This window comes from Vicia villosa, linkage group LG2 (genome assembly GCF_029867415.1).
Source record: "Vicia villosa cultivar HV-30 ecotype Madison, WI linkage group LG2, Vvil1.0, whole genome shotgun sequence".
In the NCBI taxonomy this organism is placed as follows: Eukaryota; Viridiplantae; Streptophyta; class Magnoliopsida; order Fabales; family Fabaceae; genus Vicia; species Vicia villosa.
This window is the reverse complement of record NC_081181.1, coordinates 216,747,591-216,763,034: the sequence shown is the minus strand read 5'-3', so window position 1 is coordinate 216,763,034 and position 15,444 is coordinate 216,747,591. Positions and strand designations below refer to the sequence as shown.

Sequence of the window (15,444 nt, the reverse complement as noted above, 5' to 3'; positions counted from 1 at the left end):
AATCAATTTTCTTGTTAAGAGGTAGAGGTGGTTATGTTGTTGGTATTTACTTTCATTGTGTTTTTTCTTTTTGGTCGTTTGTAAATTTGGTGCGGATGTTTCTGTCTGGAGCTTGGTAGTACCAAGTTGGTACCCATTTTTGCACTGTTTGTGTATCTGTTAGCAAACGTGCCTATTTTTTTTAATGCAAATTGGCTCTTTAAAAACAAGTATATTAGCTTCAAAATAAATATCTACAATTTTCTCATATATCAATTGACATTTATACATTTAAATGCTCTTCAAAATAAATATCTAGCAGTAAATTTGTGAATTTTTTACAAACATACCACTTTTTTACAAAGTATATCTCATTATACCATCATTTCCCTCGTATATCCTAATATACCACTTTTTCAAACAAAAAAATCTATTATACAAGAACCTCCGCCCAATGGTGCTGCGGACCTTTTAATTTTAGTAACATCCGCCCATTGCGTCAGCGGAGCTGTATTTCTTTTTTAAAAATTTAATATTTAAAATAAATATATATTAAAATAAATAATATAATTAATATAGTTAATAGAAAACATTAATTGATGAGAAAATAAGTGATACACTAACCGTATAAAATACACAGTCAATCAATCATAAACATGTATTCAATTAAATCACTCTTTTATAATAAATAAATTATTTATTAGTAATTAGAATATTAATGGATACAACACTGCTATATTTACACAAAAATAATAACACCGTAACATACACCGTAGCTTTCAAAGCTTCATTTTCAGGTGGCACAAATTTTAATTTATGTAAATATAATAAATAAAACATAAAAAGATATACGGTGTAATTGTAAAACATAGGTGTACACATATCATTACTCTAAGGGTATAAGGGATATTAAGGGTTTATTTAGTATCCCATTTTTAATATTTATTTTAAGAATTTAATTGATATGCACTGACACTGTAAAACAGTTTTATACCGTCAATGAATCGTGACCGTTAAATATTTATTGAAATTTAACTTATATTTTAATTATTTATAAAATATTATTTATGAATGGTTTTGATACACTATGTAAAAATTTTACACTGACAATGCATAGTAATTAATCTCTTATTTTAATGTATATAGGGTTCAATGGATATGTACCGAAAGTTACATTGTCATTCCATAGAAAATCAACAATAAAGATTGTCATTAATTTTTTTTTAAAAATAAAAGAGTGCTTTAATTGGGTACAATTAGTTGATATTGTAAAATCATTTTATACAATGCATCACCCATTTTCTCATATATTAATATTTTCTATTAATTATATTATTTATTTTAATATATATTTATTTTGAATATTAAATTTAAAAAAAAAAAAAGAAAGAAAGAAAAACACTGCTCCGCTGATGCAATGGGCGGATGCTTCTATAATTTAAAGGGTCCGCAAGTCCATTGGGCGGAGGTTCATGTAAATTACATTTTTTGTTTGAAAAAGTGGTATATTGAGATATATGATAGAAATGATGTTATAATGAGATATAATTTGTAAAAGGATGGTATGTTTGTAAAAAATTCTAAATTTGTGCCACTTTCACTTGATATGCACAAAATTAATTTTCAAACAACAATCGGGAATTATATCGGAAACAAATCAAAAGATAGATATTTCAACTACAAATCCGCATATAGATCATAACTTAAATTAAATTACACAAGAGTTAATAAAAACAAGTTGTTTTCATTTATGTGTCGGAACTCTTACATTACATAAGAAAATATCCAAATAGCATTGCTACAAGAACATTAAACGTTTCTACTATAATAAGAGATCCCTAAACCTAGATCCAAATTTAAGCCTTCTTTGGAGATTTGCCAGCTTTTGATGGTGACTTGGGAGTACTACTGGCAGCCTTTTCATTCCTCTTGGGCAAAAGAACTGGGTTGATGTTAGGAAGAACACCACCATGAGCAATGGTAACACCAGCAAGCAATTTTCCAAGCTCTTCATCGTTCCTAATAGCCAGCAACAAATGTCTTGGACTGATCCTATTCTTCTTGTTGTCACGTGCAGCATTTCCAGCCAACTCAAGAACCTGGACAATAAACAAATTTCAAAAATTAGGATCTCAAATTCAATATACCTAATTATTAGCAATTAAAGATTAAAAAAACAGTGGAAAATTGAAATTTACCTCAGCAGCAAGATATTCAAGAACAGCGGCTAGGTAAACAGGGGCACCAGTACCAACACGCTGAGCATATCTACCTTTCTTCAAGAATCGACCGATTCTTCCGACGGGAAATTGAAGTCCAGCTCTAACAGATCTGGTGACTGACTTCTTCCTTGGTCCTCCTCCTTTCCTTCCTCCGGCCATTTCGAGATTCGAACACTAGATTATAGCAGAAAAATTTTCGGATGATGTAAGAGAATCTGAGAAATGAAAATGATGAGATGAATTGGAAGGTGCGTTGGCAATGGTTTTATACCGTGAAGGTTATTGAAATGATCTTGAATTGATAAAATGGTACACCGTAGGATTAAATTTATCTACGGCTTACCGTCACTTGCTTGGCAATCCGTGTCTTCGAAAACAAACCAATGGGAGCCAAGAAGACATTGTGGAGTTTTAATTGAATTTGGATCTTGTAATAATGAGATACATTGACTCTAAAGGTAATTTTTCATTTTAAAATTAATTTTATTTAATTAAAAAATAATAATTCTATTAATTTGTATAAAATTTAAAATTATTTAATACTACAACATTGGATAAATGGTTTTAAAACTATTTTATATGCTACAATTAAAATGATAAATTATAGGAGAATATGACTAGCACAAAATAAATTGTGATGGTACTTAGATAATTTTTAATAAATTTCAAACAAAACATTAGTGTTCTGGTTAAAAATACATTTTGGGTAACCTTCATAATGTTAGTCAGGTAAGGTTGTAAATGTATGGAAATATATTGATTTATGCTCGACTGTCAGAGTATTTTGCCTTTTTTTTAGATAGCTTATCATTTTCATGAGAAGTATCCATTAAGAACTGCCCCTTCGAGTCTCGTGATTAAATGACTCTAATAATGTTCTTCGTATAGCTTATCATTTTCATGAGAAGTATCCATTAAGAACTGCCCCTTCGAGTCTCGTGATTAAATGACTCTAATAATGTTCTTCGTCATCATCATTGTCCCAACTTATAGCATATAACGTTTGCTTCATCAATTCGTAACTCTCGTGCGACCATGGAACTACATAAAACAGTTACAACGGGCTCTTAACTCGGATCTCCTGTCTCTAATTGAACATTGGGTTGTTTATCATGAAATGAGCAAGAAAGACTGAAAAGGCTTTTTATTGATCCATCGGTGTGTGGATTTGAATATCTTTGAGAAGACTATCGAGCAAGAAACGGCCAAGGAGGCTTGGCATACTCTCAAGAAGTTGTCTATTGGAGATGAAAATTTAAAAAAATTGAAGATGCAATCTTTGAGGAAGCAATATGAAAATTTACATATCAAAGATGATGAAACCATTGTTGAGTTCTTCTCAAAGATGGTGGCTTTGACAAATCAGAGGAAGTCATGTAGAGAAAAAAATCTCTAAATTACAGAGGATGGAGAAGGTGGTAAAAGTTCTTCCAGTCAAGTTTGATCACATTGTGGTGATAATTGAAGAATCTAAATACTTATCAAAGATGAAGCTTGAAGAATTGAAAGCATCTCATGAGGCGCATGAGATGAGGCTGGAGCAAAGAGATTCAAAAAAGGTATCTGAACAAGCATTACAAGCAATTTTCTTCAAGATGATGAAAGAAAACTCCTCAAGCAACAACAAAGTGAAAGCAAAATGAAAGAAGAAGTTGAGTGATAATGGTGATGCTAGTAAAGCTTCAAGAAACCATGGTGAAACTAGCAACAATGGTGCAAATCAAAATCAGAAAGTGAAGAAGAAGGTTGACATGAAGAAGGTCCAATGTTATTGCTGTCAAAAGTATAGTCATTATGCTCGAGACATCTACTACAACGAGAACAATGATGAGGAAAAGAGTGTGGCTCGATTTGCTCATGATGCTAGTAGTTAAATGTGAAGATGTTATCTAGATGGCTGCAAGACATTTAGCTTCAAAGAAATAAAATGCTTGGTACCTTGATACAGGTTGCAACAATCATACAACAGGAAATAATAACTGGTTTGTAAAGTTGGATGAATCAATTAGAAGATCAATTCGTTTTGCAGACAACAACATGGTGACATCAAAATGAATGTGCAACATCAAGGTGTAAAACAAGGATGGACATGAAATTATCATCAGTGATGTCTTGTATGTTCCCTCAATGGGGAGTAACTTGGTCAGTTTGGATCAATTACTTAACAAGAATTATAAAATGAAGCTGGAAGGAAAGGAACTCAACGTGTTTGATGAAATTTCTAGGATAATTCTGAAGGCACATTTATCAACCATCAAGACATTCAAGATAGTGATCAATAGAGATGTGGAGTTTGATGAAAGTGAAGGTTGGAATCGGCTAAAAAATCCAACGCTAAAAGGTGAAATTTCAAGCCACAACAGAACTACTCCCCTTGATGAGGAATAATTTACACCTGTTGAGCCTGCACAAACTCAAGAAGTGATAAAATCAAGCAGAACTAGAGCTCCACCTGTCAAGATGAATGACTATGAGAGATTTCCTGATCAAGAAACCAGGGAAATGATGAGTGGATTAAAGAAGCAATTATGGTTGAGTCAAAACCAATTTATCGTGGGAAAACCCTGCAAGATTAAAATTGAAAAGCTGCAATGATTGAGGAACTCAAGGCCATTGAAAAAAACCACCCTATGAGTCATGGTAGGACCAAGCACATAGAAAGGAGGTACCATTCTCTTTGGGACCAAGTTAGTAAAAAGAGATTAAGCATTGAATATTGCAAAATTGAGTTGCAATTAGCTGATATTTTGACAAAGCCTCTAAATCAAGCAAGGTTTGAAATAGTTAATTGGAATGAGAGGCATGGTAAATCTCAATTAGGAAGGGTATTGTGGTTAATTCATATTGTTTTTAAGGATATACTTGTGCGAGTATATTAATTTTTAGACAGATTGTTTTTAAGCATATACTTTGGCAGGTATATCATTTAGTTTTAGACAATCTGTTTTAAATTTGTTTTGGTTGGCTAGTATGTCTATAAATATCACCCCTCATTGTAATTGAGATACAACTCAACATAACACAACATTCAATAAACTTTTTCTCCATCCAAAACATAAAATTTTGAACTTCTGATTATTATTTTTCAGTTCTAACCTATCAACTACTTATTGAAAGCTTATAAAAACAAAAAACACATAATATCAGGATTTACAAAACAAAGCAATTAAACTAAATTATCATCAATTTATCATCATAAATTCATGTATTATGCTTCAACATACATAAACATAATCTTGACTAAAAAATAGTCAACAAATAATCTTCTGATTATTAAAGTTACAAACTCAATTTTACAGTCAAACAATGTGGTGCTAAGAAATCTCTACATTATAGTTGTTCATATGCTTCTAATCATCAATATTATTCTTCGAATTAAAAAATCCCAAACTTTTCTTCATCTCCTTTCACACTTGTCATTTAAGCTTCAAAGGGCAATAGAGGATCCATATTGATTTTAATTTTGTACTAAAGCCTGCTATTTAAACCAAGATCCAAGATTAAAAATAATATATTGAGTACAAAACAACATTGTTGATAGAGAATATTAGAAAAAAATTCAAAAGTATTAATGAAGAAACATTCAAATTTCTTTTTCACATAATACACAATTTCATTCATTGATTAACAAGATAGCATTACAAAATTCATAAGTCAAATAAAATAAGACATATTACATCCGTAGTCTATAACCAATTCTAAGAGAGAAAAAAAGTACATAGTCACAAAAGATTTAACACATAGATTGTTCTGAGGCTAAGAAAACACAAACAAACCAAAAGCAACAACATTATCCAGCCACCCACTCTTTTTAACACAATCGACAATAATATAAGAATGTTCAAAATCGTTCCATTTTATCAAATGTTCAAAATTAGAGATAGTGTCGTGGTGTCACTCATAAGCTTTCTCACTGACTATAATACAAGATGTAAATTGACACACATTAAATTGCTTAAGGACACAATACTCTCTTAGGCTTTGTTTGAATTGATGAAATCAAATGGATCTGTGCAGAATGGAGTGATATAGATTCAATTTCATTTCATTTCATCACTTACCACTTCATCCCACTAAATTCCACTCCACTCCGATCATTTTGTGATATTCAAACACCACCTTAAAGACTTACTTTCAACAACAGCATGAATAGTTTTAGAGAGAGAAACTCTCCCCTCTCTCTAAAATTAGGTTTTTATTCGGTGTTTCAGCGGCGCCTGTTTCTCTCTGATTTCGGAGCTCCTATCTTCCATCATGGAGGCTTTCTCCTCCCTAGTGGAGGTTTCTCTCTCTTTGTGGGTTTTCCATCTCTCACTCCCTCTCCCTCGAACCATCCAACACGTTCTCTACCATCTCCGCCAACAACCACCATGTTTTCTGCACTCTCCGCCAACAACCATCAAGTGCTCGCAGCCGCAAATCCAAATCCTGCATCACCAACCATTGGGCCAAAGTTTTGGAACAACACCCACGAGAAATGACCTCCACCACAAGAAGTTTCGACATTGATGAGAAATGGTGTTTGGGTATCGATTATTGTCTTTTTGTTTGTTGTTTTTCTGGTCTTATGTATGTTTCTATGTTGTATGTTGTTATGTTATTTAGGCTATTTTAAGTGTGTAATCAAGATGTTTGATGAAATGTCTCTAAGAGGTTTGGATGAGGGTTATGTGTTTTTGAGTCAAAATTTTGTGGTCATTGCAAATCAGACTCTTTCTTCCATTCAACAAACGCTTCTTTCAAAGATGGTGAGTTTGTTCAAGCTAGAGAACATGTATAATCGAACTGTGCGTGATAAAGTCAAAGAAATGATCTGTAATTGGATAGAATTAAAGATTGTGGTTCCCAAACTCTTTTATCTTTTGTGGAAGTTCTTTGATGGGTTGCTTGGATCAAGGAATTGGATCGTTAATACTCCACTGAATTTTAACTTCTCAACATTTTTGTTGTCCAAATCTAGTTTAGTTATGAGTGTTAGTTTTAAAATGTGAATGGAAAATGTCCTTACAAATTGTCTTTCAGTATGCTTGTATTCCCTCTTATTCATCTAATGAATATTGATGTTTAATGTCCAAAAAAAAAAAAACTTACTTTTAACACCAGGAAAATGGTTGGGCTTAGGTATTGAATATGACTTTACTTGTTATTAACGGGTGAAAATATATGATCTTAAACAAGATGATTGACAAATAACAAAATGAAAATATATGATCTTTTAAACAAGTTGATTGACAGAAAACAAAATGAAAATATATGAACTTCTTAAACAAGATAATTGACAGAAAACAAAATGTTTTCAATATTAAATCAAACTCCACATGAGATACAAAACATTCGAATTACACTACTTGGTATACATTGAACATTCCTCCATCACAATTAAAAGATCATAAACTTAAATACACAACCTAAAGTCTAAAGGCATCTATTTAAGCCTTCTTGGGAGATTTCTTTGCCTTGGAAGGAGACTTGGTAGCAGTAGAAGCACTTTCAGTCCTCTTAGGCAAAAGCACAGGGTTGATGTTAGGTAGAACACCACCATGAGCAATGGTAACACCAGCAAGCAATTTACCAAGCTCTTCATCATTCCTCACAGCCAACAACAAATGTCTTGGACTAATTCTGTTCTTCTTGTTGTCACGTGCTGCATTTCCAGCCAACTCAAGAACCTAAACAAACACCAAATTTAAAAAATCAGAATCTCAAATTCAAAATCCCTAATTAATAGCAGTTCAAATAAAAACAGATGGAAATTGAAATTTACCTCAGCAGCAAGGTATTCAAGAACAGCAGCTAAGTAAACAGGAGCACCAGTACCAACACGTTGAGCATATCTACCTTTCTTCAAGAATCGACCGATTCTTCCGACTGGAAATTGAAGTCCAGCTCTAACAGATCTGGTGACTGACTTCTTCCTTGGTCCTCCTCCTTTCCTTCCTCCGGCCATTTTGCGATTTGAACACTAGATTCTTTCAACTTACTCGCGGTTTGGTAGGAAGGTGTTAGAAATTGAGAAAGTAATGAAGATGGTGAGATGAAATTGAAGAAGGCGCTGGCAAGGTTTTATACCATCACCGTCGTTGTAAGAATCTTGCAATGAAAATTCTGTACGCCGTTGGATCAGGTTTTATCGATGGCTCAGTGTGACTTACTTGAGGAGCCGTGTCAATTAAAAAGGACCAATGGGAGTCAATTAGGTGGTATCAACTTGTTTTTTTTATTGAATTTGGCTTTTTGCAAATTTGTTTTATTTTATTTAGAATATAGATTAAAGGGTGCCAGGGTGGCTTCTTTGCAATTTTAAGATGATAGGATTCATTTTCTATTTGTTGCAAAAGGTTCTTATAAATACAGAACCATTTTGGATGTAATTTTTGTGAAAAGAAATTATTAAACTATTCTTCCAAATTTTAATTTAGTTTTACTTTTATAGAAATTTTAATTTAGTTAAAAAAATGATAAATTTAATTATTTTTTATAACGTGGCCCAGAAGATTGAAAAACACTCTGAATTGAAGATGATTTCCACCTATAAAAGAGGAAGTAATAATTCCTAGTCATCATTTATAAATTTTAAGTATCATTAACTTAGTGGTAATGTGAATATGAGTAGCTAATTTGTTTAGGTTATGATTAGAAATGAAGATCTTCTGTGTAATGTTTTTTTCTACTTAATCACAATTGAATCAATTTTAAAAAGTAATCCCCTGGATATTGTAATAGGACGAGAAATAACTGTTTATTACATAATTATTTCAGACACATTGAATTATTTAGGTGTGATGAATAATTTAGTGGTCGTTCATGCTTTAGATAACACTTGTTTCATCGTGTTAGTTGGAGATTTCGATAACTAAAATAAAGTTATTAGATTATAGTTTGAAGAAAAAAAGAAAGAAATCAGGCAAAGAGGTTTCTTCAAATCCCTTTGAATAAAAGTTTTTTCTTCGTATTAAGTTGGAGCTTTTGCTAGAAAGTCTTCGAAATATTTTAAGCAAGGATCGAAGATATTCGTATGACATTTCGGAGAATATATGCATTTCAACAAAGACACGTGGATCGCGTTTTCGAAGGCATTGGATGGGAATATTTAAATTTCGAAGTAATTCATTTAGCCAAAAGGACGCGTGGAAGCTACGTGGCATTTCGTTAGAAGAAGACCGTTAGGGTCGAATTAGTTTAAATAGGAATCTTTTTATGTGAAAATGTGTGTTCATTTTGTACAAAATTACTCAAAATTGCTCAAGGATCAAGTGTGAGAGAAAGAGTTTTCCCTGAGAATGTGCGTGTAACGCCATTGTTATTTCAATATTGTTCTTCGTTTTATAAATACAAGTTATTTAAATACTTTTTCTCAAGTCATATCTTTTACATTTACTATCAAATCCTTCAAGTCTTTCTTTAAATTTCATTGTTATATGTTACATTGTCTTTAAACCAATCATAATTCCGAGTATCCTTTTAGAATAGGAATCCAGAAGATGAACTTAATCATTAAGATAGAAACACTTAGACACATGTCCTAGAATCAATCTAGTCGATCCTATAAGTTACCAAAATACACTTAAGAATTTGAAAGACTAGCGGTTGTTTACTAGAAATCACTGTAAACACACCGAAGAGCTTTAGGTTTCAAGCTTGTTGTACCATCATGTGCAGTAATCACACGATGTTTTCAATCTTTAATCACAATCTTCCAAGTCTTGTTATATACGGATTTGAGAAAGGCAACCATCACAGCTTTCCAATAATCATAGTTGGTGTCATCCAATACAGGTGGTCTATATACAAACCCTCTGTCCTTTGTTTTCTCCCATAGAACAAAAAATGTCTCCCAGAAGCTCACCAAATAGAATTGGTGTCTGCTCCGATCACAATGGAAATTTTGTTCTGGAGGAGACAGATATTGAACATAGTGTTTAGACAATTGGCCCAACTTCTTAAGCGAGAATGACATCAATAAAACAGTAATGCATAAAGCAATAGAAACACAAGAGATTGGTAATGCAGTTTGGTGCACACAACACCTACATCTGGAGGATAATATACCTAAGAAAGAAAAGTTACTACATGAATCAGTATCTTTAGTCTTACAAAAACCAACAAACCTTATGTTGTTCAAAGTCTCTTCCTAATCACAATGACTTTCTATTTAAGGACTCCCTCTTAATATCAGAACTTATTCACTTTAGTCTCAATCACACAACCTGTGATTGGTGTTTAGAACTCAAGGAATAATGTTGAATGTTACAACTCTACTAAGACAAAACTACAATTACGCCAAGTTGTTGAACATAATGTTGTGTACATAAAATAACAAGGACTCTTATAAACCTAACACTCTAGAATCTTCAATGTGAGTGCTTGAATTCCAATGTAGGTTTGAGGTCCTTATATAACATATTGATTCTGGGCATTTCTTCCTGGGTATTTGATTTCGTCCCGAAATAATAAAGAAATTGTTAGATATTATTCGTTCCATAAATCTTTTCAACAAGATATGACTTGTTTCAGTTTAAATTCAAATTTAAATATCCATTTAAATCTGAATTAATCTTCTTATAGCTCTAAACAAAATTACCTAGTTATATTGCTAAACCAATAACAATAAAATCTTATCCAATCATTGACCAGAAAGTCTTCAAAAATGTAGTAGCAATGACCTGTTTCGCAAGGCTCAAATGTCATACCAACATGCTGGGACATTGCGTATAGCTTTAGTCCCTTCTGCACCTACATACATCATAAGTAAGCTAGAATAGTCATGAACACTTTGAATATTTCTCCGTATTGTTTGTTTGTAAAATATAATCAATCCAAAGAGCTAGTCCATAAGGAACTTCATACCCTAGGAGTCGAGTTACAACTCATAGGAGAGATCGATGTGTAGAAGTGTCACGACACTTCATATTTGACTTGTATCGATAATGGGATTCCAAAAGGGGAATATGTTAAATAATTTATCCTCGACTTGTTCTAATAACGATATTTTGAAAGGTGAACCTGTTAGGTGAAGATAATGGTATCGAAACGCCAAGGGTCGGTCGGGATGTAGCTACATCGCCTTAATGGGCAAACATTCAGGAGTCTAAGAGGTTTATTTTAGTTAGTTTGAAGAAGGAAAAAATAAAGGGAATATGTTGTGAAGATTCTAAAGACTTGTTGTCTATTTTATTTCTCTTGTGTGATCTTTTGTAGTATCATGTGTTGACATCAGCTATATTTCATGTATTGTGCTTTGTTGTATTTTGTATTATAGATGATCCAAAATGTCCTTCATGTACTTTGCTTAATGTTGGAACATACAAACATACAATTTGTAAACTATTAAGTACGTGGAGAAAGAGGTAGTGAGAGAGAAGAGAATTAGAGAGAGAGAGAGAATTGAGGGTGAGAGTAATAATTTGCATTAATCAATTATGAGGATGTATCAAATGCAATAATACAAGTTTTACAAAATAATTGGGACCTAAAACACGTCAACAAAATACAAGAAAAAGCCAAAACTCAATGTTGTAACTAGTTAACGCAAATTGTTAACCGATTCAAGCAAACGAAACTAAAATACATACAATCAGGTGTAATCGGTTAACGGGCTTGGTCAAACTTTCTTTTTCCGCCTCTAAAATTGCCTTGACCACCATTTTTGTTGCAGTTGCTCTCACCCTTTTGACAAGTCGAGTTCTTCGAATTTTTAGTCTCTTTTCAACCAAAATTCTGAAAATTACATATATTCTTCATGGAACATTCTCCTTTCGGATACTTGTTCTACTCATTGAACCGAGCTTGCAAAGCAATATCCGCATTTGCCTTGTCGTTATTTCTTTCCTCCTTCCTTTGCTTATGAGCCTTAAGAGAGCTTTGAAGCTCATCTATACTCAACGTCGCAAGATCCTTCAACTCTTCAATCGCCACTTCGATGTTTTCAAATCATGTTGTTATAGAACACAAGATCTTCGACACAACACTATGCTCATAAACAGTTTCTCAACACGACTTGATTTGGTTTACCAATCAAGTAATTTGCGTCACATAATCGTTGATTGTCTCATTTTCCTCCATTTGAATTAATTCAAGTTGACGTTTCTGAGTTTGTAACCTCTTCACCTTTGTCTTATCAGCCCCTGCATATGCCTTTTTCAAGATTTCCCATGCTATTTTTCCGATTCACAATCGCCAACTTTCTCAAAGTTGTCACCATCAACACATTTGATGGATCAAGAACAACATTTTATAATCTTTCTTATTCTCTTCCTTATACATAGCCTTTTGTGCATCCGTTGCACCTTCAATAAGGGGGTCCATTCCATTCTTGGTCACTTCAAGAACTTTTTGGTAGCCAAACAACACATTTATTTGCTTGTACCATTTGTCGTAATTTTTTGCATCAAGGGTTGGTAAATTTATAGGGACTCTATCATTGGAGACATAATTCATGTTGCACAACAGATGTTTATGGATCAGAACCAGACTTTTAATATCAAATGTTAGAATATACAATCACACAATTGGTGAACTATGGAGTATGTGGAGAAAGAGATAGTAAGAGAGAAGAGAATTAGAGAGAGAGATAATTGAGGGTAAGAATGATAATTTCCATTAACCAATGATAAGGATGCCTCCAAGACATTTATACAAGTGTTACAAAATGATTAACACCTAAAAAAATATATACATGCGGCTCGATTCGGTTTTGAAAAATCAATCCTAAATCTGATCTGAACCGTGCGGTTCTCACAAAATGGAGTCCAAACACATCTAATAAACTTCGATTTTTTGCAGTTTTTAATTTTTTTTGTATCGGTTTACGATTTTTATATGAACTGGTTTGTATTTAAACATCCCTAAATAAAACTATTAAAGACAATGTTCACATGAGTTTACTTTACTAAATTCAAAAAGCATTAACATTCTGAACTCCACTTAGAATTGTTACTTAAAACAATTTACACAAATTCCTTCCTCAAATCATGAGTATCCATGGTGAACAAACAATGGCAGAAATTATTGTCTTTGGTGATAAACTTAACAGCCCGTACCATATATATCGTTAGTAATCCGGTTATTTCTTATAAATAGCGATAATTTGACTCCTCCTATCAACCATGTGTTTTTCGTGAAAAAAAAAATGATTTGTTGCATATTGCACACTTTTTGTATAAATCTCATCTAACTTGTTCGATGAAGTTAAGAAGCTATCAAAAATATTTTCATTATACTTTACCCTTTCACTTGCATGTTATCCTGTCTTATTTGAAGTCGTGATTGATTAACTTGATTTGATGGTTGAGTAACATATTGAGTAGGTGTTTTTGTGACTCATAATAATTCTTTTCAACTTCATTCAAATTGAATTCAAAATCACTCTCTTCTATTGATTAGAAATATTCTTTCAGAATGTTAAAGTGTGTAATGCGTTATGTTGGACCTTCTTATACAACCAGATACTTTATATTTTGCAAATCAAACATCCAGGGTGTTAAAATGTGGAATGGTTTTTCTTATAAACCAGTTGCGATGAGACTGAATTGAAATAAACTTATGTGCTGTAAACTTCTTTCTCATCTACAATCATCTGCCTAGTAAACTTTCTTCATTCTTGTGAGGTATAGCAAGAGTTATATGTACTTTGTACAATCCCATTATTCTTTCAGAGGTTGGTTTTATAATGATTAGTATCCATAAATTTTCTACAGCATGCAGTTCTTAAACAATTCATATAGGAAGAAAACAAATTGTTTTCATTAATAAACCAAACTTCTCATGACATACACAAATATTTGAATTAACTTGTTGACATACATTAGAAGAGCCTAATTAACATATCCTAATATCTAAAACATCTACTTAAGCCTTCTTTGGAGATTTCTTGGCCTTTGATGGAGACTTGGGAGTACTAGCAGCGTTTTCATTCCTCTTGGGCAAAAGCACTGGGTTGATGTTAGGAAGAACACCACCATGAGCAATAGTAACACCAGCAAGCAATTTTCCAAGCTCTTCATCGTTCCTAATAGCCAGCAACAAATGTCTTGGACTGATTCTGTTCTTCTTGTTGTCACGTGCTGCATTTCCAGCCAACTCAAGAACCTGAACAAACACCAAATTTCAAAAATTAGAATCTCAATTTCAAAATCCCTAATTTATAGCAGTTAAAGATAAAGAAGAGGGAAATAGAAATTTACCTCAGCGGCAAGATATTCTAAAACAGCAGCTAGGTAAACGGGAGCACCAGTACCAACACGTTGAGCATATCTACCTTTCTTCAAGAATCGACCGATTCTTCCGACTGGAAATTGAAGTCCAGCTCTGACAGATCTGGTCACTGACTTCTTCCTTGGTCCTCCTCCTTTCCTTCCTCCGGCCATTTTGCACACTAGATTCTTGAAGCGAATTAGCTGTTGTAACAAAAAGTGAGAATTCAAGAGTGGTGAAGATGGTGAGATGCTAAAGTTGAAAGCGTTGGCAAGGTTTTATACAGTCGTCGTCATTGTACGAATCTTGCACCGAAAATTTACATGCCGTTGGATCAGACTTATCGATGGCTCACGGTTACTTACGTGGCGATCCGTTACTCTAAAAACAGACTAATCAGAGACAATTACGTGGCGTAGATTTTTATTTTTTGAATTTAGATGTTTCCAATTTTGTTTTGGCGGGTTCTTGCAAATTTAAATTGGATTTGATCCATTTTCTATTGGATGCAAATGGACCTTTAAATACACATCTTTGACAATAGTACACTCCTCCATATTTATAAGCACAAAATTATAATTTTTTTTCCTTAAATATAAATAAATTTTACTACATTTATTATTAGTATTAGTAAAATATTATCTACCATATGTTCTGGTTAAGTCCATATTAACTTTTTTTTCTGATTGGTCATTAGCAACTAATTAAGGGTTAATCTGATCTATGCAATTATTTGGCAAAGTAATTAAATGGGCACAACAAATAATGAATGTATCGCATAATTTCAATGCAGATAGTATTATCATTTGATTTCTTTGTATTACCAATGCAGCCTCTTTTTCCACTTCCAACTTACATAACCAATTCATTGATTCCAAAGTTCTAATCTCTCTTTCTCTCTTGCCCTTTCTCTCTTTCTCTTTCTCATAAACAGCTTTCTTTTCTTCTTCGTTCTCCCTCTTCTTCCACTTTGTATATGACTTTTTTGTTGTTGTTCTTTTAGGAAGCATGAACCGAGATCGATGGAGCTCCAGATCCGGACTCGGCATCA

At 32.9% G+C, this 15,444-nt stretch overlaps 3 protein-coding genes across 3 annotated transcripts; all 3 read right to left on the bottom strand.

The window, feature by feature from the left end:
• Window positions 1-1,703: 1,703 nt before the first annotated feature.
• LOC131648251 (histone H2A.1-like) lies at window positions 1,704-2,434 on the bottom strand. The gene is made up of 2 exons (XM_058918025.1): window positions 2,178-2,434; window positions 1,704-2,078 (listed from the first exon to the last, which is right to left on the bottom strand). The coding sequence occupies exons 1-2, from the start codon at window positions 2,358-2,360 to the stop codon at window positions 1,836-1,838; spliced, it is 426 nt and encodes a 141-aa protein (XP_058774008.1). The 5' UTR covers window positions 2,361-2,434; the 3' UTR covers window positions 1,704-1,835.
• Window positions 2,435-7,476: 5,042 nt separating this feature from the next.
• On the bottom strand, window positions 7,477-8,254 carry LOC131648250 (histone H2A.2-like). Its single transcript, XM_058918024.1, has 2 exons — window positions 7,966-8,254; window positions 7,477-7,870 (listed from the first exon to the last, which is right to left on the bottom strand). The coding sequence occupies exons 1-2, from the start codon at window positions 8,146-8,148 to the stop codon at window positions 7,631-7,633; spliced, it is 423 nt and encodes a 140-aa protein (XP_058774007.1). The 5' UTR covers window positions 8,149-8,254; the 3' UTR covers window positions 7,477-7,630.
• Window positions 8,255-13,921: 5,667 nt separating this feature from the next.
• On the bottom strand, window positions 13,922-14,629 carry LOC131648249 (histone H2A.1-like). Its single transcript, XM_058918023.1, has 2 exons — window positions 14,384-14,629; window positions 13,922-14,288 (listed from the first exon to the last, which is right to left on the bottom strand). Exons 1-2 carry the CDS (start codon window positions 14,564-14,566, stop codon window positions 14,049-14,051), a joined length of 423 nt encoding a protein of 140 aa, XP_058774006.1. The 5' UTR covers window positions 14,567-14,629; the 3' UTR covers window positions 13,922-14,048.
• Window positions 14,630-15,444: the final 815 nt, after the last annotated feature.

Bases quoted from the DNA above. Each gene is read 5' to 3' on its own strand.
- LOC131648251 (XM_058918025.1), bottom strand. From the start codon at position 2,360: ATGGCCGGAGGAAGGAAAGGAGGAGGACCAAGGAAGAAGTCAGTCACC. The intron at 2,079-2,177 runs GTAAATTTCAAT...TTTATTGTCCAG, and splicing joins TTGAATATCTTGCTGCTGAG to GTTCTTGAGTTGGCTGGAAA.
- LOC131648250 (XM_058918024.1), bottom strand. From the start codon at position 8,148: ATGGCCGGAGGAAGGAAAGGAGGAGGACCAAGGAAGAAGTCAGTCACC. The intron at 7,871-7,965 runs GTAAATTTCAAT...GTGTTTGTTTAG, and splicing joins TTGAATACCTTGCTGCTGAG to GTTCTTGAGTTGGCTGGAAA.
- LOC131648249 (XM_058918023.1), bottom strand. From the start codon at position 14,566: ATGGCCGGAGGAAGGAAAGGAGGAGGACCAAGGAAGAAGTCAGTGACC. The intron at 14,289-14,383 runs GTAAATTTCTAT...GTGTTTGTTCAG, and splicing joins TAGAATATCTTGCCGCTGAG to GTTCTTGAGTTGGCTGGAAA.